Consider the following 27843-nt stretch of genomic DNA (forward strand, 5'->3'; position numbering starts at 1 on the left):
CTGGCTGCCCTCACTGGGCCTCTACATCTGTGATCTTTACCAATTGAGCTCAAGAGGCTACGCTCCCCCGGCCCCCCAGCTGCCAACAAGGCAGGCCTCTCAGCTAGGGCCTAATCGGCCTAGAAGGGCCCTGTCAACCACTCGGCCTCAAGGTCACATATGGAAGTGACTAGAGCTGTTCTAAGTCATCTGGGGATATTCATAAATCTCTAGACTGCTTCCTTAAGCTAATAATTGGCGAGCGCCACCTCTGCCTGTGAATTGCGTCTGGCAATGTTATAGCACGCGTTTTATATCCGAGCAGGGGGCAGATATCTATTGCAGTGACCGTCAGAAAATAGCTCCCTAAACAAGTCCAAGTTTAGATCCCATGGAATTTAATGGAGCGCCAGGAGAACGCTAGTTAGCTAGAAGATGCATACCACCAACTAATCGAGAGGTTCAACAATGGATGTGTGCTTGTACTAGTTTCTGGCTTGCTGCATCACAGAAACATTCCAGTCAATGAACTTTATGCACACGAGTGTCTGCCCGTCTCCGTCTGTGTTAACGTGCTATGGGTGGGATCCAGCAGACGCACTGTGGAGCCAGTAAATCTGATACTCTCCTTGAGGAGAACAAGCGCTCCTTTATGTGAACGGCTTACCGCTCCATATGTATTTTCGATTCAGATTTATTTAGTGAGGAGCTCAGTAAGACCCCTAAGGGATCCATAAGCCTTAGTGCTCCATCTCCACCTCTCTTGTTAGATTTATGTCCTACAACAACACAAACAAAACTCTTGTTTCTCCCCCAGGAGCCCAGCTGTGAATCAGAGCAGCTTCTACCAAAGCTTAACATGCAAAACAGCAACAGATATAAAAAAATAAATAAAAAAAAAACAGAGAGAGAGTGAGAGAAAAAAATATCTAGATTCACACTGTCTGGGCTAAACAATGTAGGAGGAGGTACAAGAGTAGGTGGATGGTGCTAGAAATCACTGCAGAATGTGGAGATACTGTTATGGTACTGACACATTCAAGGGAGTCCATAATCATTTTGAGAGGAAACACAATTGAGGAGGTTTGCCCAAGTGAGGCTAAGTGGAATTGATGGAGGAAAGCTCAGGCACTTGCCCGGACTGAAGACACATTGAGGTCTATGGTGAATACTGAGCCTGAGCCTGGGCTCACATACGGCATGATCTGGGCTTTACACAGTCAAAGCCCCCCATCCCTCCTTGCATTGTCTCGTCTGACACGTTGAAGGATGTGAGAGAGTCAGATGCAGACAAAGGCCTCTCCCTGCTGGCCCATTAGCTGGAGAGAGCAATGGCCAGAGCATTGGAGCATGTCCCCTGCTCTCGTGTGGAGGCTGTTTTATTAATGAGCCAATCGAATGAGAGTAGGCTGGGGGCTGGTCACCGCTGACTGTAGGAAGCACCTTGGGCGGCCAGCACGGTGAGTGAGTATGGCTGCGAGTCAGAGGGCCCATCCCTGCAGGGGCCTCAGCCAGTAATGTACTCCCTAGCGGGCCTCGGTGCAGGCACATTTGACAAATGGACTCCTTTAGCGGAGCTATGCCGAGGGTATCTGGGCTCTGGTGTTGGCTCACGGCTGGTTTACCTGCCCGCCGCCATGCTCGCTTCTTCATCTGCACCACCTCCCCTGAGCTCAGACAGCTACTGACTGATAATGAGGCCATGTACACATGAATGGATGGGCCAGGCTACCAAAGGCACTCAAATGTGCAGAAGCACACATACAGAGACTGTGCTGAGATAGACAGTGCTGCTGGGCTGGTGTTGTTAGTAGGATGGAACAGTGGAGCCTCCGCTCTGATGTCCATGATAGATTACAGTGGAAAACTGGACAGGAAAGCTTGGCCTTTCTTTAGAAAAACAGGTAACAATAGAGCATAACAGCGATTAGCATCTGGATAAATGTTTCATCAGGCAAAATGAGTTAAAATAACACCAAATTACAGGGATTTGGTTCAGCTTATGGAAAACAGCTTATTTTTTATTTTTTGACAGACATTAATTTAGTCCTGAATTCCACACGTCATGTCTAAATCAGACAGAGACAGGAAGTCAGTGGCATTCGCAGCACACTTCCTTTCCTCGGATTCAACTTTTGTTGACATTTATCAAGAACAAAAAAAACCAAAAAAAACTTTAACAGACTTGCTTTTTTTTGGGCAAACAACCGCTTGTTTTCTAGTGTTGTGGCAGATGCTGAGGTGGGAGACAAGTATTGCGACAGATCTGGAAATGTGTGTAAACAAGGAGCTGAGTGCATTTGTGTTTTCTTCGTGTGGCGCAGGATTGTGACAAATTCCAGAGCAAGTCTCTAGTGAGTCCCACTCCTTTGGTGTCAGCACCGAGCGGCTGTCTGCGCGTGATGGAGCCGAGAAATGCTGAGCACCGTGGCCTCCCTTGGGATGCGTGCCGAACAAGATGTCGCCTGTCAAGCGGGGAGCATTTGAAAATAAATAACATCAATGATGATTTCAGTTTACTTGTCACGAGCGTGTGCGCTTTGAGAAGTGATGCCATCACTCTGGCTGGAATGCAATCTCTCCCACCCCCAGCCTCCTTCGGAGATGGGCCTCGGCTGCTGTGCACTCCATTTCCTATTCAGATTCGACATCAATCTGTTGGAGGCTCAAGATTATCAGTCCTAAAAAACTGCAGGACGAGACTTGCAGTGATCATTCGTTAAAGCCACCGTAATAACAAAAGTGTAGCCCGTTACTGAACACATCGAGGGCTACTTACATTACCTTGATAATCTCGGTGCATGTAATAAAATCAAATTACGCGTGTACTATTGCGCACAAACAGAACAATGCATTTTCCATTACCTCCAGCAATACGTGCAGCTTTAAGCATATTTGCATATTCTTCTAATCTGTATTATATTGAATTATTATGGAAAATTCATAGTCCCGGTGCAATCATCTGTCAAATGATGAGTCCGGCAACTTCGGTCTTGTTCCAGAACTATTCCAAGGACAATTTATAAGCCTTAACTGGAATTCAGTTTGCTCAATAATTCAAAGCAAGAAGACAGGTGAGGCAATGCATCAGATACTCAAAAGTGTGTGTGTGTGTGTATGCATGCATTTATTTGGCCTCAGCACATTGGAACGCAGCCCAGCAGGGGGGCCTGAACCGATTGGAGTCTCAAAAAAGACCAAAGAGGACTTGTAACACAAAGAGTTTCATCTCAGCTCCTTAAGGAGAACCATCTGTTGTAAGGCAGCCTTTCTTTGACTCTCTCTCTCCGCGGCTCTACGCTCCGTCGTAGGTCAAGAGCAGGAAAACAAATGTGCACTGTGCACATGTGTCTGTCTGTCTGCCATTCCTTCAGCCAGAGATTACATATCAGAATGTTCTTTTGGCAGCACTGCAAAAGAGAGGGGGGAAAAAAAAGATCCCCAAGGTATGGAGGCCAGATCTGACTTCCTTAGAAAGGCATCATAAATTGTTTGCAGTGTGCTCATCTCCTGAAGACTGGGGCTCATCTCGGGAGATTTAAGACGGCAAGGATGGGAGGTGTTGGATAAAATGCAGCGGGACTAGAGGAGCTCAAGTAAAATATGGATATGGTGGAGTGAATGATGGAAGTTTAAGCCTCTGGGCTGACAAGCCCGGCAGAGGCGACATGTGAACGTGCTTGTTAAAGCCTCTGTGTTGTTATTTGGAGGTATGACCACTGACTAGACACACACACACGCACACGCACACACGAAATATCATTTGAGGTTATGCTTATGTGTTCAAAGCTTTGTATGTGCACTCAGGAGGTGCAGACGTGAATTTATACACGTCAGCATGTAAATGTGTGCCATGGTTTTTCATCGGCCCACAACCCCGTCTCCGTCATCCTATTCTCTAGCTGGCCTGCACAAAGTGAATCAACCTCTTGCTGTGCACCTCAGAGCCACATGCCTCTAATGCCTCCATGCGTTTCCCTCTCACTCAGCACATACAGTGTCTGCCTTTGATTTGAGGCTCGTCTGAGGGTCAATCGATCACAGTTTAAAGGCCCCTAATCAGGAACAGGAAGGAGGAATGAATAAAATCATACATCATGCTTTCTGGGGGCTGGCCTCCTGCTATTCTCTTTGCAATGCTTTTTCTCTCTCTTTCACTCTCTCTTTCCTGTCGCTCTGCCATGACTGTTTTTTAATGTCTAGGAAGAACCAGAGGGAGAATATATGTGAATATACACACACACTCTGCTCCTGATGCATAGCAATCTGTAAAAAACATTTCTTTGAATACTTGTTTGGACCTATACCATCGTCTTTAGGAGACCCAGAACCCTTCACAACAATAACAACGTGTAACCTTGCTAGTGAATGGCGTCTTAAACACACTACCAAAAGTAATATTACCCCCATCTTCCCCGGGAAGCTCACCTGAGAGAAATTAAGTATAATCCATGACAAGCGAAGAGGCTTACGATGTTGGTGAGCAGATAGACAGAGGGGAAGAGAAAGTGAGAAGAAAAGAGAGCAGTAGAGAGTACAAAAACTCAGATGCCCCCCCATCATTGTGGCCAGCCTGAGCCTTTTATCTATGCCTTCTCAGATGGAGTCATGTTGAGAGTGGAAGGCAGGAAGGAGGGTTAATGAGCAGCATTGACTGCTATCAGCCTCAACAGCGACCAGGCCCCTGGCCTTTATAAAAGAATAATATCCTTTCACCCTAATTAAAAGGCAATGCTTTTACCTGAAGGCTGACCCCTCTGAACTTGCTTCCGCTCTCTCTTTAACAACCAACGACCCCTCTCATCACTTTCAGTCTTTCCAGGTGATGTGTGTGTCCCCCCCCCCATCTCTGTCCACATCCCAGGAGAATGGTTAGCTGGAGTTGATGTCGTATATATTCCTTGACCATCATGTACCAGTCTCAAAGATCAAAGTTAATAGTCACACAGACAGTTTTTTGTAACCAGGCGACAGAATCTCTTCTTCTGTGCTAAGCACTCTTAGAATATATGGAACATTTTATAAATTAAATTATAAAACAAATTTAATTCTGCAATGGCATCTGATTTTCTTTCCTTTTATGTGAGTTTTAATTAAAAAATGAAATAATATAATTCAGGTTTTCATTTTGACATATAGGCATTTTATGAAGATATTAAAATAAAAAAGGAAAAGCGGTTTTTAGTTTGAAGTCAGACTTTGATGTACAGTTTCAATTTGACAATTACACACAACAAACGAGACGATCTTCCATCCAAACACAGCGATGTTGAGGAAACGATACAGTGACGTCGAATTTTTCTAACAAGTTAAAAATTAGTTTTAAAAACGTTTTCGACGTTTTTTTAAAACCTTAACTTGCTCGACAGCAGAAAATATTCTCTTACAATTTATTAATATAAAAATACAGATCTAAAGCTGAAAAGTAGGTCTGTATAATACAGTGATGTAGATACTGTTTTGTTTTTTGCTTACAGGAAATATGTCAGCATCAACAACAGATTACAGATAACTGCTTGCTGTGCAGCACTTTATTGTTAGATGCAGATAACTGGTGCGAGATTGGATGGACACATCTACAACAGCAGAAAAACCCTTTGAAACTATAGGGACTTTTGAAAATTGTATCTATTTAAAACAGACTATCTGCACAAACATGTGCTTATTGCTGATATGTGTAAAAAACTATGACCCTGTTATTTTACATCCTGAAGAAGATAAAGATTCCATCTCTTCTTCCTTCCCCTTTACTGTTAAACTGCACGCTACAGCCAGCATGCTGTCACGTATTGATCCTTAGCTGCCTCTTGGCTAGTAAAACATCACTCATACTAACTTTCCCAGTTTGGGCACTGGTATCCTCCTATAAACTCCTAATGGGTTGGTGTGACTGATATATAAAGACAAATCTATCATAAAACCAGCTAGCTAGCTAATGCTAACCTCTGCAACATAACAGAGGTGATGTTGGTTTGGAAAGACTAACAGCACAATAGCCTGTTTGAGAAAATAAAATGTAGCAACATACCATCGTCAGTGATGTGTGACAGTCACATTGCCACATGTGCTTTTATTGTGAAAACCAGGGACAAATCTTTCCTATCCAAAGAGAGAAGAAGTCTTTAGACCACAGTGGGAAAGAGGAGGTGATGTCATAACTAAAGGCTATGTCCACACGTACCCGGGTATTTTTGAAAACGCAGATTTTTCTATGCGTTTGCACCTTTCGTCCACACGTAAACGGCGTTTTCGGTCACTGAACACGGAGATTTCTAAAAACTCTGGCCAGGGTGGATATTTTCTAAAACTCCGTTTTTGCATTTACGTGTGGACGAGAAAAACGGAGAAAACGCAGCGTCAAAGATGTGCGCCTTTTTTGACGTCACAGTGTGCGCCACGTTATTGTTTGGGTGAAATGAATTTCTACAATACTGTTACTGTTAATTGTCTCTGCAGTGTTTAAATGCTTACATATACACACACAGTTACTGTCCCTCCACATATACGACTCGGTTCTGCTTCTATGCCCCAGCTTTGTTTACTATTTCCCGCCGAGGCTTCTAGACTTCTGATTAGCCAACATTTCTGCACGGTTAGGAATATAGCGCCACCTGCTGCTTTGGCATGTTCCTAGCAGCGTTTTCCTTCATTTCTGCCTTTACGTGTGGACGGGATTATTTTTTTAAAACGAAAACGGAAAATCTCCATTTTCAAAAATACCCGTGTACGTGTGGACGTAGCCAAAGACTCACCAAAATCACAGGAACGAGAGACTGTACTTTTATTTTTATTGACACCAAAGTACAAGGTGAGATGAAACAGTCTGAGGACACTGTATCATTGACTGCATTTCTATATTGTCCTGATTAAGCCATAAACAATTTCAATTTTCAAACGGTTAGAAATGGTTGTGTAAATCTTTGAATTAACACCTGAATACTGTCCAAGAAAAGCATGGCTTCAAAACAGCAGCTTTCCATTTTCACGTCAATACGGTCGCATACTGTTCAAGTATGTGGAAATAAAAATGGAAATTGGATTATCAAAATTTCATTTAAGTTTTTACTCAAACAACACAAACGTGGAAAATAACTGACAATTCATTTTCTAGTTTATCATTTTTTTACAGTCCACCTTTGGTTCCTACCGTCCTGACTGCTTGTGGAATTGATTGACTCTGCGGTGGTACGGGGGGTCTCATTGGTAATTTGGGAGACTGTCCTATCAGATTACTGAAGCAGGAAAGTGAGGCCCGTTCATCCCTAAATTTCCCATCATCATACCTCTATCGCTCCGTCTCTCTTCCCTTCAAAGTACGATGCAACAAAATAGCCGCTGCAGGCATTATTAATGAACTAGAATGGGCAAGAAGGGAGGAGCTCATTTCTTATTTATGATAAGCTAACCAACTGGCAACCTCCCCGACAGTCCTATTAATGATCTTTAGAGGCCCTGAGGCCATTCCATCTCGCTCGCTCTCATTTCTGTACCTGTCTTCCTTCCTTGCTCACATCTTGCCAACCTGCTTCCCTCTCTTTGTAAATCCCCCATTCTGGCCTTCATCTCCTAACATGGCAGGATTGAAGCAGTGAGGGAGTGGAGGGGTGGGAATGGGAGGTGCGGGCCTGTAATTTGTGCTGGGGATTTAGACATTACAGGGGGAAAAAGGGCTCTCTTGGGACCAGGCAGTTGATCAGCCGTGGCCCTGGTGGAGCAAGCCAGACAAATAACAAATGACAGCTCTGTGATTAAATCAAACCTTCTACTTTAAGTGTTGAAGTATCTGCCTGTCACTAACAATCTAGGGCTTGTTAAGGCTCCCTCCTCCCCCACTTAAGAGCCGTGCCTCCCTCTTGCGGCACAGTCCCATCAAGCTCCTCTCCCCTCCTCATCCTCAACACCACCACACCCACACCCACACCCACACACATCCACTACCCCAAAACACATCAATCAAACAGCTCCCTCTGGACACCCTCCCACTTCCTCCCTCCATACTCCTGGCTAGCCATCTACTCTCAGGAGATTGAATAAAGTGACACACACACACACACACATTCCCGTATGTGAGAAAACCTCAATACACTCATAAAGAGATGCTTATAATACTGCGACATTAATACAAAATGTACATCACGACTACTGCAGCAGAGTGTCAAATTATAAAATTATCACTATATATCTGAATCCCCATCCAAGCTTTACTGTACTGCTGAGACCCATAACAGCAGCACCTTAGACTAGTTCACAGTTTTTACCTGACAAACCAACAGAGATATTCATCAGTGTAAAAGCTCATTAGAGAACTTTTATAGTTTTGGTTTTAACATTTTGGTATACAGTATCTAAATCCCGAATAGGGTTATAATGCTGTAATGTTCTCGCCCCCCCTCCATGGTGTAAATAGGGCCAAATATTACACTATTCTGTGCTATTTCAAACTAAAACATCGGGGTGACCTTTACAATCATAATGCACTCTAATAGCAACAGACATCTAGCTACCATTTTCAGTTCACTTCAGTTCAGCTGATACAAACAATACAAAATTGGCCGAATAGTCAGTAATGAAGAAACTCACGGACAGTCAGCTGTGCTGGTTTCACTCCTTTGTAGGGCTGGGCGATATGACCCAAAATTCATATCTCGATATTTTTTAGCTGGATGGCGATATAAGATATATATCTCGATATTTTTTTTTAAGCCATAAAGAGTTCTTAGTCAAAGCTGTGTCCCAGATGTCACACAGGCACTTTTATTAACATACAGCATAGATGTACATGAAAAAAACTACTCAAAAATAAATTATGAGCATTTATTAAATAATAACGCTCCATAAATAAAAGAAAACTATGTTGTTTTTGTCCATAACAAAAAGCTAGACAGATTTCACAGCTGCTCTGTTCCCAACTTCTACTGCGTGACTGACAGCCTGGAGTTTGAAATCCGCTTCAGGTGCCATTTATGGCCCTTATACACACACAATACGGTAATATTACGTTGAAGCACAGTACGTATCACTCCGCGAGGCTCCTCGGTAGCCGTAATGCTCCGACAATCCATCAAGCGGTGCTCGTATCTTACCAAAGTTGTACTAAAACATTTTTTGACATATTGCTGAGCGCTGTGTACCACATAAAATCGGTTCGCGGTCATCAAGCACAACCAGAATTCACACAAAAGGCGCGCTGTCGATTTTTGAGAAAATGAAAGGATTCTAGGCCGTGCAGTCCCTCTGGGCTGCATGGCGTTAGCGCGGTTAGCTCATTAGCGTAGTTAGCTCGTTAACACGTTGACGCCGTCCAGCCTCACGCACGGGGCGATGCGCAGTAACTCGTTAACGGAGATTCGCCGTGTCCATCTTGTCGCTGCCTGCAGGTGAAGCGATGGGGGAGGAGGAGTTGTGTTCAGTGAAGGAGAGGCGAGGCCGAGTAATGTTGCGTAGAGACAAAAGTGGACGAAAGAGAGGCAAACTTGTGGCTCCACAACTATAATTATAACGTAACATAGACTATATCGATATAAAGGATGTTGTCACATCTTATATCTCATATAAAAATATATCGATATTTTTTAAAAACTCGATATATCGCCCAGCCCTACTCCTTTGTCCTTTTATTTTTGGTCTTACTTCATAACCTGTTGGAATGAATCCAAACGGCTCCTGATTACATTAAAACGCTGCATGATTCTGTGCCTACCTACCTCTGCAGCCTTTTCACACAACATTAACATCATTATGCCTCGTGGCCACAAAAGCTGGCTACACCGCGGGCCGGCACGCTGAGAGTCAAATTGCGGCCATTGGGGGGAAGAGTTGGGACCTCTGCAACATTTATGATTTTCATCACTGCTTCCCTAACTCCATCAGCAGATTTTATTGTCTCCCAGGGTAAATGGAAATGACATTAACCCCTGTGGTGGGCTTATATAGCATTAACAGTGAGGGCAACAGTCCCTGGAATAGCAAACATTTACAAATCCCATAACTGACTAGAACGAACGAGGAACAGGAAGAACTTGGCCAAAGAAGTTAGCTGACCTTATAAAAGCTCTGGCTGCAGTGCTCCCTGTTGGGCAGGCTGTTAATGTCTGAAGAGTCACATGATTTAAGGCTAAATTAGTATTCATCACACTAGTCACAAGCCATTAATCTAATATCCCCAACATGAAATGATATGCAAATTGCTGCCCATTGTAATGCTGCACCATGTGTCAGTGCTTCAAAATGGCCACTGCTGCATCTACATCAAAAGCTCTGCAAAATTAAAAAAATATATACAGCGGGGCAGCTAACTCCCCTCCAAATGAATGTGGATCAAAATTGCCTGTAATATATCTAAACCTTATTAGTCAGAGACTAAATGTAAACTTAAAAACATGCTTATCCTGTAGATACAGTAAGAACCACTGAGGAAATGTTGTTCCTACATAAGTGCGGGGTGCAAAATACTCCTTGCTTGTGAGTTGTGGTATTGCTTCAGGTAATTCCCTTTGAAAAAGGCTCAGACTTTATGGTGTCCACCTTAAATTCAGTTAGGATTCCAGAGTGGTTTTCCAGATGTGTTCCAGATGTTTCTTTTTAGACGGTTTTGTTACTAGCAGAACCTGGTGAAACCACGCTAATCCACAAAGACAGTGCATTTGTTATAACACTAAGGTACTGAATAAGACTTTTTGCACATCATCATTTAAGATTATTATTATCTTGATAAGTAAAGTTGCTTCTTTTATTCATTTCCTTTCCTTTCATGTGGCAAATTGTCTTGGCGCATGTCTATTTTTATTTAATGTTAATCAAATGCTAATTGCTTTGCCTTATTAACTGCAGAGGGTGTAAGCAATGAGCACTCTATGGTATGTATTGTTTGTGTACAGCCTGTTATTTGTTCATAGCTATTGTCAGACAGTATAATATGATTAAATCAGAAAAGAAGTTGATCTCGGTTCACTGTATTCAGACAGATCCTGCTCAAAACTCGCTGCATGTTTCTCACACAGAGTGAGAGGGCCTATCAAATGAAACTGGACCACATATTTCTCATTCAAACATGCTCTAGTGTCTAGAAACTGTAGCCCCAGTATACACAAACAAATCTTCCCACATTGTGCTGTGCATCTTTCCATCTGCACCATAAAGTCTTACAGTTGTTAGCATTAGCCACTCGTTTCTCTTCTGCTAAAGATTAATATACATAGAAATAAAAGCACTTTAATGTCGCTGATTTGCTGATGATGCATGCATATGGGGTAAAACCATAAAGGGATGCACTGCATTCATCCATACACTCAATGTACTTTGATACAGACAAAGTAACATAGCTTCTGAATTATATCCTGACAACATATGTCTGAGGTCTATATCCACTTGTGAACACATCACAGTGTTACAGGATGTGAGTCTGCCAAAACAAACAGTTTACATTACTTCGACATTGTATTTTCACCCCTCGCCCCAGCGCGGTAAAAGGACACCGGCGGACAACTGTGTCTGGCGGCGTGCCTGGTTTGGGGCCGAGGCCAGGGTCTGAGCTGTGTCGGGGAATATGCCTCGTGACAGATGCTCGGGAGACGTGGGCCATGGCAGAGGTCTGCAGAGAGCAATTAACACAAACGAAGCAGCTATGTCATTAGCTGGTCTTTATTAACCTGAGTGATCAGTTCAGAGGCCATTAGTCTCCTGTGATTGGAGACTTCCCCGGTAGGCCTGGACCATTACTGGAGTGATACACAACGTGGTGAGACCCTTGTTGTTTTGTCAGTATTGTTTTCCTGGAGAATTAGTGCTTGCTTCTGATATTGCAGAGTGAAGCAGTTCATGTCAACTTCCTGTCGTGTTAACATTTTTAATAAACCCAAAGGTTAAAACAATTTGTTTAGAGACAAATTGTTTTAACCTTTGGGTTTATTAAAAATGTTAATTAACCCAAAGAATTGTGAACTGTGGACCAAAGAAGGTCAAAGGTGAAGTCTTTGTTTGAAGACATAAATTGCTACATTCAGTAACTTACTCTAACTGGCACACTACTCTGCTGCTCCTCTGACTGCTACAAATATCATAATAAATTGGAAAAAATTTAACAGGCAATCGTAATAATAAAAAAATCTGCGCTCAGCAGTCGCATCAGTCGATTCGATTCGTTTTCACAACTATCTGAAGCACATGGTCTACTCATATCGAATCACAGCACAGAACATCCTGCTCTGTGACTCATCTGATAACACGGGCTGGCGTGGAGGTCGGTGGCGGCACACCTTCCTTCTCTGACCTGCGTTGCATGCTGGGAAAGAGTGGCCCTGTGTGCTGTTCCTCTCTTTTGCGCGGGCCCTGGGAGACTTCCCTGCTAATGTTCTCCTCCTGTTTTACAACAGCACTTCCTGGAACAGCCCCCCTACTAGTCATCAGATGCTACATTAAGGGAGCACTCTGAAGTCTTCCTCTACCACTAAGGGCCCCTGATAAATAACTTATGGAGGAGAGGATTCAAAACATCTCTCCTATTACTAGCCTCGATTCATTTTTTACAGTCCCTCGAGCCTCCCATCTGTCCTGCACTTCAAACGCATCTGAATGCTCAGAGATGCTTTGCCTATTCTATCCTAGGGGATCCGTGTGAAGGTAGAGAACGAGGAGAGAGGTGGGGATATGTGTGTGTGTGGCGGTGTGCTGGGTTGAGAGGGAAAAAAGAAGTAATATGACAGAGCCAGGAGCTTTGAGAAGCAGAATGTGCCGAAAGCATCTCTCCCATCACCTTCCTTTCTGACTATTCTCCGTGGAGGGGAAGAAAGAAAGCATTTGAAGGAGTGGGAAAGAAAGGAGGGGGGAGGGAAACATTTGCGGCTGAAGCGTCGTGGTCCGGCTCGGAGCTGTCAAATTATGACACATCCAACAACTCGGCTTCCTCTCAATCGCAATTACAAATTAGTCCATTAGGCTGCCGGCTGCCTGTCCTTTCTCTTCTCTGCGCTGGGATTTATGCGTGTCAGTGTGTGCAGACCCGTAAGGGTGGGCGAAAGGGAGGAGAGCAGGAGGGAGGGGACCTTCCCTGGGTAGAAGATGGCAGTTTTCAAGTCGCATAACGAGACAAACAAGCAAACCAACGGTTGTAATTTGATGTGATGTTGACAGTAATTGTCTTTGACGCCACGGATAGGCGTGAGGGTGGAATGGGGGCGCGGCAAGTTGGCCTTGAAGTGGTAGTTATGGAATATAAATGGGGGACAGCTTGTTTTCAGAAGGTAGGGAAAGCGGTGTATATGTCAATTTCTGCGAGGGCATTAAAACGCCGCTTCAGTCAACCACCCTATCAGCTTAAATGGATTTTAAATTAGCAGTGAGAGCATGGATAACAACATATCTCGGCGGAAGAGGGCCCACTTTTCCCCGAGTGAAAGACATAGATGTGACATGTATAGATTTTGAAGGAGTTAAGACGGCTTTTAGCGATCCCTCTTACTGATACCATTGCCTTTTCTCAGCTTGTGATTGACGCCTATTCACATTTCAAGCAAATTCAATTTGAGCTGCAAATCAAAGACATGCATTCGACCACTTTAGTGTAAGGTAATATTAACTGACCGAGAGATATTTGGAAGATGACAATCAACATCACTAGTAATTACAAACTTAACATGACTTTTCCACCCCTACATGATCAAAGTTCGTCCCCACATGTGCTTTTATGAAGCCTCAGCAGGACTTACCTGAAACGGGTTTCATTACTGAACACGCTCACGCATTTTCCACTGAAACTAGTGATGCAGATTACTAATCGTGCAATTTGAGCTTTATTGGAAGTCGATCCACACTAAATCCAACCATTTCTGCTTTTTAGCCACTATTGAAACCAGTTCAGATGAGCATTTCTGCCCTGAACAGCATCCTGTGTATTTAAGTATAGACATAACCACGGTGTCTCGAATTAATAAGGTCAGCCTCGTTTTATTACTGGGAGAGTAAAGCTAATGAAATCATGCAGGAATTAAGTTGTTTAAGGGGTAAACTCTAGCTGTAGGGAGACGATAATGAGCACGTTATGTGGGAACCCCCTACCCCTGTCCTCCCACCTCCTCAGTCTACGTCGAGCTAGTAACATCCTGCTGGTTCACAAATAAAGGACACAAGCAAGTCTTTTAAAGGACAAATACTGTGTGGGGGATTTGGGGGAGCCAGGGTGAACTTAACAAGCAGGGATCTTACAGATTTAAAGGTACTGCTAAAAATTTATGGAGGCATGTTTGGATGAGGGCCATGCTGAACAGCTTGGCCAGCTGAGCAACATCACAGTGGGATGCCTAATAAGCCTTGCACAATTTTTCACCCCATATTTTATCAATAAAAAAAGCAGTTTAAACAGCCTCCCCTCGAACCGCAGCCGCTGCACTGCCTGCCATCTGGAGCCCTCTTTCATTTTATAATCCAACTGTCATTAAAATGCTTCTTGGCAGTTTACAGCTCGTTCCCCCTGTGCAGATGTGGAAGCGATCTTCAGACGGGGCTCACTGATCAAAGTGTTCGCTGCTGTCAGGCAGAACACTTACCACCCTCAGGCTACCTTCCAGTCCTATCTGGACTTACCCCCCCTTATTATTTATTTATTTCCACACTTCTGTATTTATCAGGTGCACCACTCCGAGCAGAGCTAAGGTCAGCTCCAGAAGGTGGCTGTAGGCGGGATTGTGAGGATGCAGATTGTGCTATCAAGGTGCTTTTAAGCAAGGCATGTGACCTCGCTGTTTTCTTTAACAAACAATTACAGGGAAGCCCAGAAAATCTAAGTCAAAGCAAAGTTATCAACTTTGCTGGCAGCTTGGTGCAAAAGGTTTTCAGATCCAGATCAAATCAACTTTTATATAAAAAGCAGTAACATCTGTTCATTACTGAGGACATTAGCTTGTTATCAATCATACAGGAAGTGCTTGGAACACTAATTCTATTAGTCATTAGCAGAGATGGGTAACGCGTTACTGTAATCCGATTACTTTTTTCAAGTAACGAGTAAAGTAAGGGATTACTATTGCAAAAACGGTAATTAGATTACCGTTACTTTCCCGTAGGAACGCTGTGTTACTGCGTTACTAAAACCGTGATTTGTTTGCGAGAATGTCTCATGACAGTGACGTAAGCGAGTGCGACGTTCGTGACGACAGCTGTGTGCAGATCAACAATGGATCATATATCGAGTGCAGAGAGAGTATGAGCGTGCAGCGTTTAAAGCGTGGAAGTACTGACCTTACTTTGAGTTTGATTCCATAAAAAGTGACAAAAACATTAGTGTCCGTTGTGCGTGGGAAGAAAACTTCTTTTTACAGCGGAAAAAACCCTAAACTTCCGAGCAAGCACCGAGTAGCTACGACGTAATGGGAAATTCACAGAGAAACTCGCGGATTCTTCCACTGACCGCTGCACACCTGCACCAGGGTAAACCTCCGCCTACCCCACTCCTGCTTTACAGGTGAAAATAGAGCAACAGGACCGCTAGTCTTTGACTTTATTTATTTTCTGCTGTGTTTTACTTGCATCTATTTGAAAGACTGAGTGTAAACACAAAAAAATATTTTATTTTATGTGCTGGAATGTGCAGAAAATAGGTTTAAATATTAAACAAATTTCTTCCAGTCAGAGAATGTTGCAGATAATTAAATTTTTGCTTGATGCATAAAGTTAAAAGATTAAAACTAATAAAACAAGTTTTAAAAAGAGACTTTTCCATTTGATTACATTTTGTATGATGGATTATGTAGAAAAAGTAGAATTGGGCTGAAAGATCTATCACTTTATCACCTATTCAGGTTGTAAATCGTGTTTTTAAAAAGTAACTAAGTAACTAAGTAATTAATTACTTTTGAAAATAAGTAATCAGTAAAGTAACAGGATTACTTTTTGGGGGAAGTAATTAGTAATTAGTTACTGATTACTTTTTTCAAGTAACTTGACCAACACTGGTCATTAGTCATAATAGTAGTTTGTCGGAAAATGCGCACATTAGACTGAACGTCGTCAAAACATGCACAGTATTGTGCGGATCTGCGAGCATGATTTAATCCCTCACAAGCTAAAACTGTGCACACAACACAACAATAATGAGCTTTATAACATAATACGAAGCGTTTCTGGCAGCAGACACAAAGGTGATGGCGGTGGGTCAACCCGTTGGCAGCGTCCCCGCATCATATCACTCTGCCACATTCACTGTGTGCACAAGTTTGACTTGTAGGCTGCCCGGCGACCCGCGGCCTCCTCGCTGATGTGGCACGGCACACATGGCGTTAATACTCCAACCGGGTGTTGATTGAGCTCCCCTAAAGCCAGTGACGCATGTTGCCTTTGTTTGGCAGCCGTCCCGGTGTAAGAACCGGGGCCATATTCCGCCTGTCAGCGCCATGTGTTCGCTCTCCTCAGCGCACAGCGGCTGATGCCACTCAACCACCAGCCCCCTACCTCCCACCCTCTGGCATCTCTGTGGGCACCCCAGGCCAAGCAGGTCTGCACTAATGAAGTCAAATTAATTTAATGGATGCCCATGCCGCCTGCGTCGGTGGTGCTTGGCAGGGACACCGTTCAAATGCTGGTCGATGTCTGTAGCTCCGAAACCTCATACATATCCAAGAGCTGGTATACCGCTTCTGTGTGTCAAGCTGCAACTGACAAGCATATCAGCTTCAGTTGTGCCAATGTGCCCTGCATGAAATTGGTCTTCAGTGCCCACAGAAACCATGGCAGGCAATGTTCCACAGTTAACTTCAGAGACAGTCCAGGTGTGTGCGCTAATTAAAGCTTGACAAAATGATAGGAAGAGGGAAAAGGAGCTGGCAAGCTAGCGTGAGTGACAGCCATCATTAATGCCGGCTTTGCTCTCCCCCTCTGCTTCCACATCCCTGCTAACTTTTAGGAAAGACATCAGTTTTTATTTCTCCTTCAATCTTTGAAGCCCTGTACCTCGTCCTCTGACTGGTGCACATCACAGACTCCTTTTGTGCATCGGGGACTGCCACGGCCGGGGTTTCTGGTTTAATTGAAGACAGCAGGCCCCTGTTTAGGCCTCTGCTCTACGGGGCTCTCAGTTTTCCACATCGCATACACATTCGCCCACGGAAAGTTCCCTCCAGAGCCGAAGTGACGCGAGGACCTGCGGCGCTTCAGGTCTGGCAGTCACCAGGCCGTCCACAGGCATCTGCGTGTTTAGATTTACTCGGTTAGCAAAAGAACGATGGTATATGTTTCTCTGAGCCGGTGGGAAAGCTGCTCACTGCTCACTTTCTTTATTGTCCGTCATCACCATTATGAGGGCTGCAACCGATCCTTCCCATACAGGTTGTGAAACCTGGCCTCAGTATGTAATTGAAGATTAAATAAAGAGCCTCAAGAAATAACTGTAGCTCGGGACTTTTTTTAATACGTGTTGATATTTCTTATAACATTTCTATAAAAAGTGTGTCACACAACATTGCTGACTGGCTACTTTTTAAAAGGAACAGGAGCTCTTATTTTCCTGCAGCCACAGTCAACCTAAACTACATTTGCTCATTTTCCAGGGCAAAGAGGAGACGAGGCTTCTTCAGGGAAACATTACCCAGAATGGTACTGATTCCTAATAACAACAGGGAATTCTATATTTATCCCTGAATGCATATGTCATTTGTTGTGAAGGAAAAGCGAGTCCTCTTGCATTAAGCGGCCTCGTGCAGACAAGCCAAGGCTGAGACAGAGTCTTGGTGCGCCAGCAGAAACGCACACAAGTCTGTCTTCCATTTCCAGCCAGAAGAAATGTGTAAGTAATTACAGTCCAACCATGTTTATTGAATAAAAACCCACTTTGGCATTATGTTTATGCACGATCAGAAACGCTCAAATCCTACATCCACATACACAAAAACATTTGTGTCTTACTCGCTTCCCACAGAACATCTGTATCCAATGTGGAGTCAATTTTACTTTTATTACTCATGTGGAAAAATGTATATAGTGCTTGGATTGTTATTCAAACAGAGGCCACTTGAAAAACAATGATTCCTGTGCCATGTGGGTTTGGAGCAGAGTGGACACACACTTAGCACAGGGTTAGAGAGTTTAGCATCATGCTAAAGGTTTTGTCACACAAATGCACTGAGATTACTTCACTTCTGATTAAGTGACTGTTGTAAAAGTGCATCATTAGAAGCATATGACCTCTAAATAAACCTCAACATGACTTAATTTTAATTATTTTCAAAATAATTAAATTGTGGGTGAAGCTTCCAATCCAAGCTGAAATCTTTAACTTACAAATGCAACTATTAATTTAAAAAAAGTTTGTTTTTCAAAATGTATACGGCTAAAAATATTCTCTACAAACATGGATGTAACAAATGCACTCATAGCATTATTCCCAACAGATCCAAATACTTTGACGCAGCACCAGTTAGATGCATTGTGACATCACAGCTGGTGTAGAATCTCACAACTTGTCTAGTTTGATATGGCGTGCCATGCTTTCTCTATTACCGTATCATTGAACTGACGAGATCTCTAGCAGAAAATTGTTCAATCGAGCGTTTCGCCTGGCCGTTGCTGAAAACTCTTCTATTACAGAATCGGAGCTCTCAGGTGGGAAAAACAGTGTTTGAAGAAAACCGCCTCTAAAAATGGATCTAGTCCGGGTGGAAGAAAAACACATAGCAAAACCCGGTGTTCATCGAGGCAACAATAATTCCCCCAATAACAATGATCACAAGCTGTTGAACATGGCTGAGTGGTGACGGGATTTTCTGTTTTTTTCAAAGAGCTAGCAGAGCGCCGCTGTTCCAGAGACAGAGGGTAGGGTGTGTGCTATGATTTTAACAGAACAAAGGAACAACTATGTTCTATTAACACTCTCTGCCAACGCAAACAGCCTCGCTGAAAGACGGCAGTAAGTGAAAGAAGATTACAGTCTGGATGCCATGTTATGTTTTCATACCGCCCTTGTTCTGAGTGGCTGACGTGGTTTTGGTCGCCACAGACCTTCTATTTTCATCTGCGACGCCAACATCTGTGCTAACCTTTAAGAAAGAATCTGGACCAGGATATTGGATGCCACATCGGTGATGCCACGGCTGCGTTGACTGTCCCTGCATTGCTGTATGACGTGCATTGCTAGTGACAAGCTGTCTTTGCTGATGTCAGTTGGCCGTGTCTGCTGGCTGGCCCTGCAGAAACTCCAAGTCGTTCTCTGTCATCACGCCTCTTCTTCCCAACATGCACTGGGGCTGGTTTTCACCGCCGAGCGTGCCCTTAGTATCACTTGCCTCTAAGCTGCACAAATACACACGCGTCATATGCTGCTAAGACTAAATGTGTCCTCCTTCGCTTCAGAGGCAAATCAAAGTGAGCTCTCTGATAACTGCATGCTTGTGCACTAAATGTGCAACAGATGCATTGCTTGAAAAGCCTGCAGAGCTCATATGAGCTGGAGCTGACCATAAACGAGAGCATGTTGCAAACAGCCCAATATCAATCAAAGAGATAAGTGCTTGCAGGTTCATTGTAACAGCTAGATGTAATAAACATCATGAGACCAACTAATGAAGAATAGATTTATTTCTGGCCAATGCACAAAGCTAAAAGTCAGAATTATTTTCCTCTAAGAAGCTGATTATAGCATAAACTTAATCTTAACCTTAATCCTTAAACTCACAGGAAGCTTTACATCCAAACAATACTGAAATTAGGGGGAATGGTTAATCTTCTGATTTGAATGTTTCTCCACATTTTCTGCTTCCTGCCAGAAAGCCAAAACAATCCTGAAAGGAGGAACTAACTGACTAAGAGGAAGAAACGAAGGACGAGAAGGGAGGAAGGAGAGAGAAAGACAAAAGCAAGAAGAGAAAAAAATGACATCTCCATATTAAGGCCTGTGTTGCCGGTGTCAGTTCTAATTTCACAGCGCCTGTGGGGAGCTGAATGCAACCAGTCAGCTCTGGTCTCATCTCGTTCTTCCTCCATTTTAAATCAGGGACGATGATTCCCAAGCTGGGGGGAAAGGAATATTACTGGCAAATTGGTTTTAGACTAAAGATGGTGGCGAGGCATTCTGCTTTCTCAGCTCTTTCCCAGGTGCACTTAATCTAATTTCATTAAAGAGATGAGGACGGATGATCGCTCGTGTCGAAACATTAAGCCGGTCCATTTTTTCCATCCATAAAAAACCGCTCAGGTTGTCAGCGGCCCGGTGCATGCCCTGTTTGTTATTGAATATGATGACTCTTGGAGACCAATCTAGAGCTTGCAAGGCACTGGGAGTTGAGTGGGGAGGCTATATCTACATGCATATATATTACTATTGGCTTCTTTCCTTTTTAAAGATGGTGACGGAGGAAAAGATGTAAAGAATGAACAACGGAAAAGGCAATTAAGAAGTAGCCAGTGAATGAAAACGATCAGGGACAAGAAGAGAAGAATGTTAAAACAATAAGAGGTGAAGGCAATGGTGCTGTTAACATATATGGTCCAAACCTTCGTTAATGTTGTGCGAGTACTGCCAGCTTTACAAGACGTAACCTCCAACGCTTCAGTTGGGAGGATGCCACCAGCCGACGAGCCATTAATGATACGTCGCTGAGACGTGGTGATATGGCATTCATTCTGCAAACTGCAGGAAGATATGGAAGTAGAGGGGGAATTAATGTGTCAGTCAGAGCCATGTGCTGGCCTTGTAGAAGAGTACACCAGAGCCATAAAAGAACTCATTGACAGGATGGGGTAATGGTCCTCGGAGACTCCCTCGGAGACAGATTCACTTTCTGCTGAATGACTGCTCAGCAAAGAGGACCAAATAGAATTAGCTGACCGGGGTGTCCTCCGCTGTGTGGTAGTGTGGCCTTTGAGGCTGCTGCATTAATGTTTCGCATACAGGCACTGTAATATTTGCACAGGAGAAAGAATACCAGGGAAATTGGAGGAGCTCGGGAAGATGGCAAAGTGAGGCCTAATGGAGATAGGATGACACTCCAGGAGAGTGCATGAACAAACTGAGAAGGGATAAAATACCACTCTATTTCTTTCCATGGCTCTCCAATGAAAGAAAATGATGTCCTGACTTGAAGTACCTCAGATGTGTCAGAGACTGGCCAGTTTGGAAAGTTCAATTGCAGAAGGATGGAAGCAGAAATCTGTAATACTAAAAGATGGTTTAACTTAATTAGTAAATTGCTTAATATCACTGTCAAGTGATAAATCAGCAAAAAGAAACAAGAAATCCATGAAGTGGTTAGGAGCCAGAAAGATAGTACTGCTGGTGATATGAGGATTTTGATGAGTTGTTGGAGAAAAGAGTGTAAAAAATGTGCTTGTTTACATTTTAAGTACATGTTGTTTGCTGGAGGTTTCTTCCTATTAAAAGGGAGTTTTTCCTTCCCACTGTCACCAAGTGCTGACTGCTGGGGTTCTGTCTATTATTGTAGCGTCTTTAGAGCCTACAATAATGAGATGGCTGTTGTTTCGATTTGGTGTTATAAAAATAAAATTGTTTTGAAACTCTTTATACAATTTCACCCAACATTGACCTTGTGACTGCACTAGGGCTGCCACAAACGATTATTTTGATAGTCGACTAGTCACCAATTATTTTTGTGATTAGTCGACTAATCAGATCATCATCCATTGGACGTAAAACGTACAGCTTATTGCACCAGCAGCATCTGCTGTTATATAACTATCATTAGCTTACAGCTTTAAGTGTTTAAGGTATGTGCTAACTAAAAATAAAGACAAGATGATCGTTTATTAAATTTTAATGAAATTTGCAGATTGTTTCGGTGAAGTTTGATAAACTCCTTGCTATCTAAAATATAACAGGACACCAGAGTAAACTCTAGAGCATCTCACACTTCTGATAATCAGCTGTCTGCTTGACGTTTATTCAGCTGTGTAAAAACTATAACTTTAATCTCAGCCACACTGATTTACTCAGGAACAAATAAAGTACTAAAAAAAGCCAAACAATAACATTTTTAAGTTATCTAAGTGACTTATATATGTTTAACCTGAGTAGCGAAAGACAGCGGTGGGTTTGAAAACATTTGCCGGGAGTCCGGTGTTCTCACGGCTCTAGTGAGCCTTACCCCCGGCTAGCTATCGAGCTAGTGGGCAACAGACGTCTCCGAAAACGTCGGAGCGCTTTTGAAAATATGTGGTGTCTTGATAAACTGAGCAGATATTTGAGGTTTACACAGCTACATTCTCGCCTGAAAATATGTTAAATGTTTATTTTGTGACCCAGAAAGAATAATAAGAGTAATATTAAAACTAACTAGCTGCTGCTATTGTTGGAAACTGAGCTGGGCTGCGCTATGAATTCTGGGACACAGCTTCTTCTTCTTCGGGGTTTAACGGCAGCTGGCATCCTTGTTCATGCAGTGCTGCCATCTTCTGTTTCAGTCTGTTATTACACTCTTAAATCCTACTACTTATTCCTGCGTCTTTTGGGATCTTACAAAGCTTCAAACGACGCGTCGACTATTAAATCAGTCGTGACGATTTTGATAGTCGACGTAATCGTGACTAGTCGACTAATCCTGGCAGCCCTAGACTGCACACTAATTTTCCTATTCTACAAGCACACCCAATCACTCAGCCCACTTTCTGCAGAGCTAAGACGTGTTCTGGGGCATATGAGAGCATTTTTGCAGCTCAAAGTATTTCGATCCAGACTTAACAGTGAATGATGTTCCCATGTGTGCAGCACCGTCTCACGTGAATACGTTTCGTTTCTGTGTTGCTATGCTGTTTCTTATTTAAGCTGTGGTTACTTTCTTTGCAAGCTTCAAATTTAGCATAGCTTTGTGCAAACACATTAACTGTTGCTTTAATGACAGTAAACACAGTGAACAGACTGTTCTGCTTATGAATTCCTAATTTTGTGGGTTGTTTATGCCTCCGAGGTGCAGGCATATGACAAACCAATATCAAGGGTATATTTAAAAAAATTACACTGAATACTTCTCATTGTCAAACATGACATCACATGACAGGCCTCTCAACAAACACTGGTAACAATGTGAACACTATACCAAGATTCTGATTGCTTGTTTCATATGAAGCTATTTCTTAGGGCACCCTCGCACTTAACTAGAAACGACTGGGCAATTGCTAAAGATTTCAAATCTGACATGCTCTGGAAACACGCCATTGGGTGCTATATCAAAGCATTGCTTTGATGCAAGCAAGTTTCACAAGGTGCAGCAATCTAAACTGACTTTGCTGTAGCAACTCGTCAGTGTTATTTAAATACAGTGTAACTGATTGCACCCTGGGGGCACACCTGGAAGCAATATTCTAATTAAGTTAATCTGTGAAATCCCGACAATGTGGGTGTTCAGGTGCCTGGTAATCTGATGTGAAAGGAGCCTTTGTTTTCACTGCAAAGATTCGGGAGGAGCTGGCACCTGTTTTAGCAAAACGTTGCAGGAAATTATCACTGTCGAGTTATCCTGAGTGCAGGCAATTACAAATGACAGTGTTTGTCTTTCTCCTCATGGAACCCAATTTTTACACTGTCATATTTTTTTCCTGCTTTTGGTGATGGCCTGTCAAATTATTTTTTTCCCCCATTCTTCTCCCTTCCTCTGCAATTTGATATGGATGATTCGCAACTCTCATCACCTTGATTATGGTAATACGTGTTTCTGAGGGAATAAAAAGGGCAGGGCTGCTATAGCCTTTATCCAGATGTTCTTTTCTTCTTGCATGCTCGGAAAACACGTCAACACTAACAGAGACTTTTCAAAGAATCCACAACAGGGAAAGAGCGAAACGTAGTTTTGGAATTATGCCGGTGCTCTGTTACATTTCCTGTTGGCTTTAGGAGAAATCTTTTGTTTACAGTCAATACCTCTGCTCGTGGGAATGGAGCTTTACCACTACTGGAAGAACAGAACACTTTAACTCTTATTTTTGAGGCCCCCATTTTTACTTATCTAATAAAAATTGTTATTATTATTATTTTTTAGTTTCATTCTTCAACAAGGTAGTTCCCACATGGAAAATATGTATAGAAATCTTATGAAGTTTGTATCTGTCTTGTGTGAAACTTGTATGAAAAGCATGCAAGAGTGAAAACAGATATAAGATCCCTTGAAAAATGATATAATGAAACTTGTATGTTTTGGATATTTACTAAAACAATATATGAAAGTAATGAGAAAGTGGCCACTTTTATGAGTAAATCATATAAGTTTTTACTATTTCTTTTCCATATGGGTTAGATGATCATTTTTGAGTATAGTCCTGTGTGACTAGCCAGTCCACAATTAACTATGGACTGGCAGTGTACGCATACATTTCAGGTTCTTGTGTTCCAGTGCTGCATTCCTACCATATGTTGCTGAAGTCAAAATAATATTAGCTGGCAGCTAAAAAAAAAAGGGGGGGGGAGGGGGGAAGCCATGTTTTGGATTACTGCAAACAAAAGTGAATGCAGAGACCCATAAACAAGCAGCAACTGAAGGTGGCTGCAGTGAAGGCCTGGCAGAGGCTCTCGAGAGAGGAAAACGAATCATTTGGTGATATTAGCGCGTCGTAGACTTCAGGTATTCACTGACTCCAAAGCGTTTTCATCCAAGTATTAAAAACTATCTTTATGTTTAAAATGTTGTTTTATTGTTTTTATAAAGCTCTTGTTATGTGTATGTGTAGTTTCATCTGAACTTGACAGTTCATTTTATTCTACCTGAAAACAACAAGCGTGTGAATATTGCTCCCTATCACCAACACTAAGATGAGTCAACTTCAGTGTGTGAACAAGAGGAATAATAACACTGACGACTCTTTCACTGTACATACGGGCAAGTCAGTATTGCTTTAATATAGATTTGACAAAACATGAAACTTGTACTTAAAAAACTTAGAAGTGAGAATGGAAACTAAGAGTTGAGACCAAAAACAAGCTAGCGACCACACTGAAGCTTAGATAGTTTGACTAATAGTAACTTTCACAAGTTGTTTTCACTTGCAGTATTACTTTGCTGCTTATGGTTTAGGATCCACATCGATTGTTCAGGAAGACGTCTTTTTGCACGTACATCTACAGAAATATGCACTGACTATGTTTCTCACAGCGAGAGCGCAAACTACTGTGCAGTAAAAGTGGCATTACTATTTTTCCAGAGATTTCTCAAGCTAAAACACTTCCTGATGACATACTAATGAAAAATAGTCTGAGAAGAAGGTGAAGCTACAATCTGGCTCTTGGACTGTGAAATAATTGGCACGAAATTCAACAATCAGACTTGGCAGCCGTGTCTAACAGTCTACCATGTCTTGAATTGCGTCCCAGTCCACAGACAGGCTGACACATAACCAGCAACACGGAAACACAGCTGAGTTTCTGTAAAACTGTCAAAGCGCTTCTTGATTTTTCTCCTGCCCATCTTTATGTTTACTTCTGTAGTTCCAAAATTTTTTTTTTCAATACTGAAAATTAAAAGAGTCTCAAGTAAACAAGGAAACAGAAACCCTTAGAAGGAAACACTTCCTTCTACTTTACTTCCCTCTCTCCTCCACCCGCAGTGTTGCCAGGGAGCCGTATGGAGACTGACAGGCCTGCTACATCTCTCTGTCGTGTCAACTAGCTCGTGCCCTCGGTTCCTCCTCGCTTAAATGAAGAGATAAAAGCCTATTGACTTGCCAGGCTACAGTTAATGCAAATTGGGCTTGCTATCAATGTATTATTTATAGGGAGAGCTGCAGACATTTCCACAGAACTGGGAGCTAAGCTTACAGGAGATTAGGCATGCTATCAAATTCATTTACCAGAGAGTAATTGCTAAACTGTGGAGGAATTAGGATGCGTAAGGTTCCCCAAAGGCGTTTCATCTTGTAACCAGGTGCCTGCCATCAGCCAACCACCTCTGAGATGATTACAAACACTCAGAGGTGAAACTATTAGACTACATCTGTCGAATTGTGAACTGGTAACCTGATGACAACGCTTTCTGAAGAAAATCAAGGTGTTACTAGTTAGCAACGCAACTAAAGCGTATTTTAAACATTCTGGTTGTAACTTGTAAATCTGTCGTTCATCATACTGAAAATAAAACACAAGCGTTACAAACTCCGGCGGCTGTCGAGTAACTTAGAAGCAGATAAAGGTGTTATGTGCTATGTGAATAGATTAAATGCAGATTTTACTGCATGTAGCGCGCACTACGATCTAAGCTAGGAGGCATACGTATGAAATATTTGTGCATAAAGTGTTCCAAAAATAATAGGTGCCGCGTCTTTTCATAAAAAACAGAAAACCAACATTGAAAATCAGCGTCTTGATGTGCAACATTTTTCTTGTCACTTTCATGCTCCGTACGAGTCGAATGATCAACAGTGTTGGGACCAGGCACAGTTGCTTTTTACCCCCTTCTCTTTTGTTCGCTAACAATACACTATGACTCTCTCCCCTTTCTCAGTTGAGAGCTCAAATTTGTTATTCACAACTCTCCGATTCTTCATGCGCCGGGTGAATAAACACAGGAAAAGCAGTCTTACCTTGTCGTCGATGTCACTCTCGCTGTCACACTGTAACAGAAAAGAGACAGACACAGGAAATATAAGGAATTATTCATTTGGCTCCCCACCCCAGTAGCATAATCAGTGCAGATGTTATTTTTGTGTGCAACCTCTCATTCACTGTCAGCTTTCAGTGCAAACGGCAGAGGATGAAGCAAAAAAGGAGAGTGCGGTAGTCTGAAAGAGGGTTTTTCAAGTTTCAAAAGGAGCACAGTGGCACAAAACGCCTTTCTGGTGTTTCTGTCGCAAATTCACTGCTTTAAATTTGCAAAGGATGAAAATACTTTGCACGGGGTTCTATTATAAAGAGTCTGTTTAGTGACTTGGCATTCAGCTGCAGCTTGTCATTTAGCCTTTTAAGTGTGCTTTAAAATTGGACGATAGCATCTCAAGGACGCAGAGAGCTTAGGTTCTTTGAATTCTCCAGCACAGTGCCTATTAAGTGCGGTATTTCAAATCCGTGGTGTGACAAACCAGTATTTAATTTGTATGTCAGTCTTCTACAGGGATAAAGGAACTGAATAACAAGAGAGGTTGTATTCTGAAATGTAGCTTGTTCTAGCACGGCTAAAGGCCAAATCACCTTCCATTCAGTCAAGAAGAGAAATGGTTTGTCTTCAGCACTTCAAATTTCACCAATGAAATATGCAGTGATTGGGATCAAACATATCAAAAAGAGTCAAAAGAATATCAAAGAAAAAGATTTCAAAAAAGTCAGACCTTGCCACTTTTTGCAAACAGATGACAAGAACGCTGCAAATACCAAGAGCCCGGCCTTTTATTCCTGGTATGTTCACCGGCACAAAGCTCTTTTTGGCAAATAATAAAAACACGATTAAACTCGCACAAATACGGGAAATTATTTTCACCTTTACTCCGGAAAAATGTGTTAAGTTAAGGTAAAGTCAATAACCCTGTCTAACAGCATTTGTTTGATTTTCTTTGCAACATTCCTGAGCTTGTATGCGCCTTCCGAGCTCTCGCGTCCGTTTCTAACATTTGTCACAAACGGCTCCTGGCTGGTTACGCCGCAACGATGGAGAAGCTGTGGAAACAGGAGTGGCTGAGCTGCAACGCCAGGCCCACTGGACCTCACAGCAGGATGCATGAGGGACGGAGCAATTCAACCAAAGAGCCACATGGAGAAAGGACGACGGTGGAAAAAAACTGCCTTCAATCTGTCAATTAAGTCCCTGTGGCAACATATTTAAGTGGGCCCTCTCTATTTTGTTTGACTCCCTTTCAAAGTGGGGCACAATGAGGAGGGAGCTGTGTCAATGGAGGCACAGTGTCCTTTTGTCGTGAGCGTGGTGGGTCCAAATGTATAATTAAGTAACGAGAGTAATC

General features: G+C 42.6%; 1 protein-coding gene across 8 annotated transcripts in view; it reads right to left on the reverse strand.

The window, feature by feature from the left end:
* fbrsl1 (fibrosin-like 1) overlaps window positions 1-27843 on the reverse strand; it is a 329995-nt gene that overhangs the window by 66088 nt on the left and 236064 nt on the right. For all 8 annotated transcript variants that reach the window (XM_085179337.1, XM_085179336.1, XM_085179340.1 and 5 more), the window contains one exon: window positions 26476-26505. In XM_085179337.1, the coding sequence (XP_085035463.1) occupies window positions 26476-26505 (30 nt within the window). The remainder of the gene's footprint in view (window positions 1-26475; window positions 26506-27843) is intronic.

The sequence above is a fragment of the Neolamprologus multifasciatus genome, chromosome 12 (genome assembly GCF_963576455.1).
Source record: "Neolamprologus multifasciatus chromosome 12, fNeoMul1.2, whole genome shotgun sequence".
Taxonomy (NCBI): Eukaryota; Metazoa; Chordata; class Actinopteri; order Cichliformes; family Cichlidae; genus Neolamprologus; species Neolamprologus multifasciatus.